At 27.9% G+C, this 9,869-nt stretch overlaps 2 protein-coding genes across 2 annotated transcripts; both read left to right on the forward strand.

Moving 5' to 3' along the window:
* The first annotated feature begins 3,058 nt into the window (after window positions 1–3,058).
* LOC125818697 (MLP-like protein 28) lies at window positions 3,059–4,327 on the forward strand. Its single transcript, XM_049498211.1, has 2 exons — window positions 3,059–3,242; window positions 4,001–4,327. The coding sequence occupies exons 1-2, from the start codon at window positions 3,059–3,061 to the stop codon at window positions 4,255–4,257; spliced, it is 441 nt and encodes a 146-aa protein (XP_049354168.1). The 3' UTR covers window positions 4,258–4,327.
* Window positions 4,328–6,550: 2,223 nt separating this feature from the next.
* On the forward strand, window positions 6,551–7,662 carry LOC125818716 (MLP-like protein 31). The gene is made up of 2 exons (XM_049498233.1): window positions 6,551–6,734; window positions 7,487–7,662. Exons 1-2 carry the CDS (start codon window positions 6,551–6,553, stop codon window positions 7,660–7,662), a joined length of 360 nt encoding a protein of 119 aa, XP_049354190.1.
* The last annotated feature ends 2,207 nt before the right edge of the window (window positions 7,663–9,869 follow it).

Raw genomic sequence — 9,869 nt, forward strand, 5'->3', positions numbered from 1 at the left:
CGATTCATGATATTCTTCATACCATTATGCATCATGTACCACTATAAGTCGTTCTATCAACCAATTTGAGATTCATGAAGATGATATCGTAAAAATTGGTTCGATTATTAGCTGAAATTATGACGACGGACGGTAATGCACATTTTTCAAATCCTTCTCTCTCACACTCACAATATGATGTTTGATTACCATGCATATATATTCCAAGGGAAGCCTTTTGCTTCAAGAAATCTTAATTTAAATTATCTTTATTTTAAAATTTATTTCATCTGCTCCAACTAACACTAAGACAATATTTATTACTCATAATATTTAGTTACTCAATATTCGTCAAATTAAAATATTCTATGATTTCTTAATATTATTATTAGTCTTTAATAGTGTATGCTTTAGAAGATATACCACCAATTAAATACTATAAAAAAAAAATTACAGAAAAAGACTTTTTTCCGTAGAATATTACTTTTTTTTACCAAACATAAATAATTAAATCAAAACTATATTTTTTCTTAATAATTCTTATATTCTCCAGACCTCCACAATGTCAGCTCTTCTTTTTCGAGATTTTTTAAGATAAATGCATAAGTACCCCAACCTATGCCCGAAATCTCAGAGACACACTTATACTATAATAAGGTTCTATTACTCTCCGAACTTATTTTATAAATAATTGTTTATCCCTTTTCGGCCTACGTGACACTATCTTGTGGGCCCAGCGCATGTTGAAAATTTTTTCAAGGATAGTGCCACGTAGGCCGAAAAGGAGTAGAAAATTATTTATAAAATAAGTTCGGAGGATAATAGGACCTTAGTATAGTATAAGTATGTCTCTAGGATTTCGGGCATAGGTTAGGGATACTTATGCATGTTCCCTAATTTAATTCATAAAAAGATAGAAAATTCAAATATTAATGAGCTTTAAATAATTTTTGAAGCAAATGAGAATGAAAAACGAGGAAAAATTTTAAATAAGATAAAATATTATTTTGTAAATATTTAAGTCTTTCAAGAGGAATTGAGTTGTTGACCTAAGAGTAACATCTCTTGTATTTTTTATTATATAATGATTATAGGCGGACAAAAAAAAATTCCAAACAAATTATTGAAGCCATCGATCCTCACAAGAAATTAATCCGTTGGAAATTCATTGAAGGAGATGTGTTGGAGATGTATAGTTCTTTTACTATTATAACATCTTGTGAACCTCAGTGGATTACATGGACAATTGAGTACAAAAAGAAAACTGAAGACACCCCAGAACCCCTCAATGAATTGGGTCTTATACTTAACTTGAACAAGGATATAGAGGGTCACTTCTCAAGAATTTATATATATATATATATATATATATATATGTGTGTGTGTGTGTGTGTTTGTATGATGAATAACTGGCAATATTAATAAGTTTTAGCTATCGTGTGAAATAAATAATATTGTGTTTGAAATATACTGTATATGTCAATCTCTTTCTATGGATATATTTTCAATGGTCAGTAGTATATGTAAGATATTGCACTTTGTTATAATAATCAAAGCCCACTTTTATTATTTTTAAAAGCTTCAATTTATGTTTGATACCTTGTATTAGTCAACAATGCACCATTTGGAATTTCTTAGAGAAAATAAAGTCTGCAACAATTGAGATACTGGTGTGTTTGATATGGAGGGAAAAAATTGAAAAATATTATCACTAAGAAAGTAAGTTCGTTAAAAATAAATAAAATGGCTTTTTTAATGAAAGTATAGAAAATAAATTAAAGTCTGCAAGTGACATTTCACATTGATTGTTTCTTCTCCACCCTCTAACACATCTGTTGGAAGGTATGCGTCCACCAGTGATCACAGGATCAGGTCCCCAGACAGAATAAAAGTGCCAAAAATAAATAACTCAAAGTAAAACAGGCACAAGTGTTTTTACGTGGAAACCTCATTGCTCAAGGGAGTAAAACCACGACCTGTCACACAGGGTTTTCAACTGCTTTCACTAATCACAAGCAAAAGTGAATACAAATTTCAACTTACAACAATGAGACTAAACTCATAATCTCACACTAAGTAATACTCCTATTACTTATTGAGCCAAAGCAATGCATTCATTGCCCACTATATTAACTAACATTAATTAATATAGACTTCAAACCGTAAGACACAAAGTTAACTCTAACAATGTTCTTACACTCACTACACATAAGAGTTTGAAACGGTTCTTATAAGAGTGAAACGAATCCTACAAGTTTAGCACAGTACAAGCATTCAAAACAACAACACGCTCAGATTACACTTCTTCAGTTGATCAGGTGATCCCTTGTTGTATCTGTATTTTGAAGCTTGGTTTCTTGGAAAGACTCACTCGCTCACTTTGAATGAATGAATCATAAAATTGTTTGTTTCTTTGAATATATCAATTAAGAAGAATTGTTGATCAATGAACAAACAATCTCGTCCGCTCCTATTGGTGAAGTACATTGACTTGCTTCACCAACCGCCTGACCTGACAGCTTTACAATTGTGCCCCTTTCTTAATCTGGACGATACTAACTCTGTCAGGGACCTGCTCCCGACATTTATGAAGATCATCAAAACATCTTAAATACAACAACACCTCATCTTTATCCCACCACTTGTAGTCCTCATCTCCACCACGTTATTTGTCTAGATTATATACAGACATTTTATGATAATATTTTTTGTTTATTACCAAACACAAATAAGTAAGAGATCCACTTATTTCCTAAAAAAAACTTGTATGAAAATATTTTTCATCTTACCTAACACAACTTAGGTACTGAAGGTGAACCAAATCCTAAGAAAAATAATTAATTGAGTGTCCACTAATTATAGCACATGTCAATCTAATAAATCTGATCCTCTTGATTATTGAATAGGCACATGTTAAAATTTCAAATTTGGGAAAATGGAGAAATTAGGTACTTGAGGTGATCAGCCAAATCCTAAAAGTTTAATATATTAAGTGTTCACTTATAAAGTATTAGTTCTCAATATTTTTTCACCATTTTCTTTTCACCACTTATAACTGTCATTCTGATAAAAAAGAAATATGGGCCTAAAAGGTAAGTTAATTGCTTCAATAGAAGTAAAGTGTGGAGGACACTTGATTCATGATATTTTTCACACCAATGCGCATCATGTACCCACTATAAGTCGTGCTTTCAATCGATTTGAGATTCATGAAGGTGAAATCATAAAAATTGGTTCAATTATTAGCTGGAATTATAATGACGGTAACACACATTTTTCAACTCTTTCTCTCCCGATCTCTATCAGTCACACAATATGATTTACTTGCATCAATTTTCTATATTTAGATGAATTTGGTAATATAAAACTTATTTTTCACGAAAATGATTTTGATGAAAAAGTTATTTAATGATGTTCAACTACAATTTATATTCAAAGGAATGTCTTTTGCTTTAAGAAAGGAAAAGAACTTCTTTCACTTGTGTGGGAAGTAATATCTTCGTTTTAAAATTTTATTTTATTCTGCTCCAACTAACACTGAGACATTATATATTAATATTTAGTTATTTAAAAGGTTCTTCAAGTTAAAATATTCTATGATTTCTTAATATTATTATTAGTCTTTAATACTGTATGTTTTAGGTAATATCATTCCACCAATCAAATACTAAAAGATATATTTTACAGAAAAAGACTTTTTCCGTGGAATATTACTTTTGTTATACCAAACATAAATAATAAAATCAAAATTATAATTTTCCCTAATAATTCTCATATCCTCAACAATGTTAGCACTTCTTTTTCGAGATTTTTAAAGATAACTCCATTCATGAAAAGTAGAAAATTCAAATATTCATGAGCATTAAATAATTTTTGAAGAAAATGAGAATGAAAAAGGAGGAAAAAATTTAAATAAGATAAAAATGTTATTTTGTAAATGTTTAAGTCTTTCATGAGGATTAGAGCAATTGAACCAAGAGTAACACATCTCTCGTATATTTTTATTATATAATGATTATAGGTGGACAAAACAAGTTTACAAAGCAAATTATTGAAGACATCGATCCTCATAAGAAATCAATCCGTTGGAAAATCATTGGAGGAGATGTGTTGGAGATGTATAATTCTTTTACTATTGCAGTAGCTTGTGAACCTCAATGGGTAACATGGACAATTGAGTATGAAAAGAAAACCGAAGACACTTCAGAACCCCTCATTGAATTGGGTATTATCCTCGACTTAAACAAGGATATAGAGGGTCACCTTGTCAAGAATTAAAAGCTCTATCTATCTTTTGTGTGTGTGTTTACACACATACATATCTATGTGTGTTTATATGATGAATAATTGACAATATTGGCAGGTTTTAGCCGTCGTGTAAAATAAATAATATTGTGTTTGAATAATATATTTTATAACAACTCATAAATAACTTCGAAACACAATAAAAATTACACCTATTTTTCTTCTTCTTTTTTTGGTAATTCCTCAATAATACTTCCATGATCCATCTATATATATTTTAGCAAATAAAAAATTCACTCTCAATATACCATTTATTCAACACTACCAAAAATAAATAAAATTAAAATTACCTTATAACTAATCTAATTCTATAAATATTTTTTACACTCTCTGTACAAATATAAAATATCCCATATTCCTCCTATATATAATTTTAAAAAAATACTTACATGCACAACTCCTCCAACATACACAATTCAATAGTCTTCTTTGTTACCGTCTCGAGTCTTAAATCCTGAACCCTGATCGTTCTCCAGCTATGATCGACCTAGTTTTGCTTTTATTAAGTCGCGGGTTCTGTTTGTTTATTTTATTTTTTATTATTGTGAAATGGATTTTTGCACCATCACCAGCAGCTGCAGCAATAGGTTCAACTACAAGTTCAATGCCAATAATTTTTTTAGGTGTAATTATTATTGTTCTTGTGACTTTTTGGTGCTAAAATTAATGATAATTATGTTAATTATAACTTCTTTGGTAATAATCAGATTGTTTTTGAGATGTTATAGAAGAAGTTAGGTTTTTTTTTTTTTTTACAAAAAGAATTGTTTAGTTAATTAATTATCTGCATGCATGCAGACTATACCTAGTATTATTGTTGGAATATTTCTATAAGTTTTTTTCTATGAAATAAACTTTATTTCTTTTTTGGTATATAGTTAATGCACTTCATGTTGTTATGTTTATTTATATTGTTTGATTATGTGGATATGTTTTTTTGTTGCATAAATATTTACTAGCATTTAGGTACCCAAGTTATTATATTGCCCAATCGATGCGGATTTAATTTAGCACACATAACATATGAGTTCACGTTCAACCGATGAAGATTTAATTTAGCACGTACACTGTTATATGAGTTCACGTGAGTTTAGTAATATTTACTCAAAAGTTATAAAGAATAAGAAATTTAAATAATATTTATAATATTTGAATATGAATTGAGTTATTACTGTATATATTAACATGAGATTGTCTTAAAATCAATAATACCAGTTGAGATTTCTTAGCATGGTTTGAATTGAGAATCCAAAGTCTCGAATATCTTCTAGTACATCATTTTGAAACTATATAAAAATGCATATTTTAACTCACTAAATTCAGGTATTCATCACAATTGCAGTACAGAGTAATATAAAAATGCATACCCTTTGAATAATCAATTACTTGGCACATAGTAATGCTAAGGGTGATATAGTAAATTTATCCTTCTATTTATAGTTTTTTAAGAGGTGTGTCAAGTTAATAGTGGATAACTATTGTTGGACAGAAGGAGTAATTAATATCTAGAGTCTCCACTTCCATACCTTTTTTAAAAAAAATAAAATTACTTCCATACCTATTATGATATTTCTATTGAAACATTAATTCCAATATCTTAAGTAATAAATCCCAAGATAATCCAACGAGTTAGAGTAAGAAATCATAAGTTATATCATATACATTCCCTCTCTTATATTTTAGATTTCTTTTGTTATATGAATACTTATATAATCTTCTAATATAATCTATTCTTAAATCTCAATTTGATTAATATCTTTTTACTTGTGCATTTATACATGTAATGACCCAATATCTTCTAATTTAATGATAATGACCCAATATTTTCTAATATAATGACTCATGTGTAAAACACGTGTCAATCAAATAAATATGATCCTCTTGATTATTGAATAGACACATGTTAAAATTTCAAGGCTAGGAAAATGGAGAATTTTTGGTATTTTAGGTGAGCCAAATTCTAAAAGTGTAATAAATTGAGTGTCCACATATACATTTTCCCTATCTTCATCGTTTTTTAATTTGCATGAGTATGCAAAATTTCATTGTAAAAGATAAATTTTGAAATTTATAACTAAAATAAAATCTAATTAAACACAAATAAATTAACACTGTTGGTAAATATGTTGTACAAATAGTGGTAATGTTTTATACTAGCTAGCTTCTCACATCTAATTGAAATCTATATAAATACTACAAATTCTCAAACATTTTTTCACCACTTTATATTCACAACTTATAATTGCTATTTTGAGAAGAAGAAAATATGGGTTTGAAAGGAAAGTTAACTGCTGCAATGGAGGCAAAGTGTGGAGGACACTCAATTCATGATATAATTCACACTAATACACATCATGTATCAACTATTAGTCCTCTTATCAACCAATTTGAGATCCATGAAGGTGAAACCATAAAGATTGGTTCGGTTGTAAGCTGGCATTATAATGATGGTAACATATATTTTTCTATGTTCTCTCACACACAATCAATCAAATATGATTTACTGGCATCAATTTTCTATATTTACGTGTATTTGGTAGTATAAAAGTTATTTTTCATGAAAATGATATTCATAAAAAAATTATTTAATGATGTTTGATTACCACATATATTCCACAGAATGCCTTTTGCTTCAACCAAAGAAAATAATTTCTTTCACTTGTTGGGGATAGAATTTTTTTAAAATTTAAATTACCTTAACTTTAAAATTAATTATTTGCTCCAACTAACACTTAGACATTATTTACTAATATTTAGTTACTTTAAAGATTTGTCAAATTAAGTTATTATTATTAGTAGTAGTAGTAGTAGTTAAAAGTGTGTAAGTTTTAGGTAATATATGATTTCACCAATCAAATACTAAAATTGTTTTTGTACAAAAATCTCTTTTTTTTCGCGAAAATATTACTTTTGTTATACCAAACATAAATAATTAAATCAAAATTATAATTTTCTTTCTAATTTTCATATTCTCCATAATGTCAACTCTTCTTTTGAGATTTTGAAATATAGCTTTATTCCCAAAAAATAGACCATCCAATATTCATGAGCATTAAAGAATTTTTGGAGAAAATAGAAGTGGAAAACTAGGGAAAAAATCAAATAATATAAAGATATTATTTTGTAATTCTTTAAGTCTATCCTGAGGAATTAAGGCGTTGAACTAAGAGTAACTTCTCTTATATTATTTTAATGATTACAGCTGGACAGAAAAAGATTATGAAGCAAATTATTGAAGCCATCGATCCACATAAGAAATCAAGTTGTTGGAAAGTTATTGAAGGAGACGTGTTGGAGATGTATAGTTCTTTTACGTATTTAATATCTTTTGAACCCCAGTGGTCAATGTTGACAATTGAGTACGAAAAAAAAACATAAGACACCTCCGAGCCCCTGACTGAATTGGGTATTTCTATTGACATGATTAAGGATATAGAGAGTCACCTTTTCAAAAATTAGGGATATATATAAAGTTTGTTGTGTGTGTGTCTTTACACATACGTAATCTATGTGTGTTTGTGTTTGTATGATGAATAATTGGCAAGTTTTAGCCATTCGTGTAAAATAAATATTATTGTATGTGTTTGAATAACATATTTTATATGTTAATCCATATCTATGGATATATGTATGTGTAAGATATTACGTACTTAGTTAAAATAATTCAAGCTCTCTTTTATTTTTAAAGCTTCAAATTATGTTTTGAGAACTTGTATTAGTCAACAATACCATTTGAGATTTCTTAGCATGGCAAGTAATTGATTATTTATTACATTGTCGAAGATTTGCTTTGTGAGAATAAATCAGTATGTTGGCAAGTAGGGATGTCAATGAATCTTTAAAAACAGACTAAGTCAAACCTATTATTAGGTTTTTATACAAATTTAGTTACTTCCTCCGGGTTTTTTTTATATGTCATCCTTACTATAAATAGTTGATCCATATTACTTGTCATTTCAAAAAATCAATGCATAAATTATAATTTTCTTCCTATTTTATCCTTGTGAGTTATTAGCCTTGAAAATATACATTTGACCAACATTGAAAAACTAAGAAAATAACTCATGTCCATTAATCAAAATAAACTAATTCATATTCATTGGTTGAAAACTTGATTTAAAAAAAATAAAATTAATAAGGGTAGAATAGTAAACTTACTTAATTTTATGCACATGAAAATTAAAATGATGACATATAAATAGGGACGGATGGAGTATATTAAAATAATTAGGGTCGATTCATAATTTTACAAAAATAAATCAGAAAATATGAAACCGTATCGAATTATTTCTATTTAAAAATATGTCATTTACAATAAGTCTAAAAATAACAAACTATTATTCTCTTTTCTTGGCCTTGGAAGTTGGAATTATATATGGAAACACCTACAAGCCAACAAGTAACTACTAATATACAAAGTCTTCACTTTCATATTTTATTATGTTAATCCAATTGAAACTAAATTAGATCCAACATCTTAAGTAATAAATCCCAAAATATTTCAGCATCTTTAGTAAGAAGCCATAAGTTATCATATATATTTTCTCTGTTATTATTAAGATTTCTTTTGGTGGATACATAATCTTCTTATATAATTTACTTTAAAGTTCAATTTGATTAATATCTTTTCACTTGTGCATTTAATTTATACATGTAAAGACCCAATATCTTCTAATTTAATGATAATGACTCAATATTTTCCAATATAATGAATGTGTGTAAAACACGTTTACTAAACTAGTCTATATTATATTAAAAACATGTAGGTTTTTAGAAAATGTTAGATTGAATTTTTTAACCCTTCATTAAAAGACTTCTGCAGTAAATGAAAATGTCATTTAATATTCCTCAAATTAATTAATTATTTTTATAATATGCCTAAAATATGATTGAGCACGAAAAGAAAGTAGAAGACACCTCAAAACCTCTCCTTGAATTGGTATTAACAGAAGACATTTTTGTTCAATTTAACATAGTTTAAGGACATTTTGACTTATCTACGTTTAACAAGTGACATTTCATATTGATTGTATCTTCTTTACCCTCTAACACGCTCATCTTCACCCCCACCACTCGTAGCCTCCATTCCCATCTCTCATATTATTTGTCTAGGTTATATATATATATACTTGAAGAATAATATTTTTTTACGTATATACAGAATATAAAAAAAATAAGTAAAAAAATTATTTATTTTCCAAAACAAAAACAATTTCTAAGAAAATATATGTTTTCATACCTACAAATCATGGGTATCGAAGGTGAGACAAATCTTTTTTAAAAAAAATTAAGTGACCACTTAAAACATAACACGTGTCAATCAAATAAATTTGATCCTCTTGATTATTGAAGCATGTTAAAATTTCAAGGTTAGGAAAATGGAGAATTTTGGTATTTGAGGTGAGCCAAGTCTCAAAAGTGTAATAAATTTGAGTGTGTCCACTTATTTATATCTACTAAGCTAAAATTTAATCAAACACAAAAAACTTAATATTGTTAGTAATATACGATGCAGATATGTGATGGATAATGTTTTCTATATAAAGACTACAAGTTCTAAACATTTTCTTACAATTTTCTTTTCA

The sequence above is a fragment of the Solanum verrucosum genome, unplaced genomic scaffold, assembly GCF_900185275.1.
Source record: "Solanum verrucosum unplaced genomic scaffold, falcon-dt-bn FXZP01000614.1, whole genome shotgun sequence".
NCBI lineage: Eukaryota > Viridiplantae > Streptophyta > Magnoliopsida > Solanales > Solanaceae > Solanum > Solanum verrucosum.

What these genes read in the sequence shown, in the direction of transcription:
- LOC125818697 (XM_049498211.1), top strand. Translation starts at nt 3,059, where the DNA reads ATGGGCCTAAAAGGTAAGTTAATTGCTTCAATAGAAGTAAAGTGTGGA. An exon ending in TAGCTGGAATTATAATGACG is followed by an intron (nt 3,243 to 4,000) that starts GTAACACACATT and finishes TAATGATTATAG; the next exon opens with GTGGACAAAACAAGTTTACA.
- LOC125818716 (XM_049498233.1), top strand. Translation starts at nt 6,551, where the DNA reads ATGGGTTTGAAAGGAAAGTTAACTGCTGCAATGGAGGCAAAGTGTGGA. An exon ending in AAGCTGGCATTATAATGATG is followed by an intron (nt 6,735 to 7,486) that starts GTAACATATATT and finishes TAATGATTACAG; the next exon opens with CTGGACAGAAAAAGATTATG.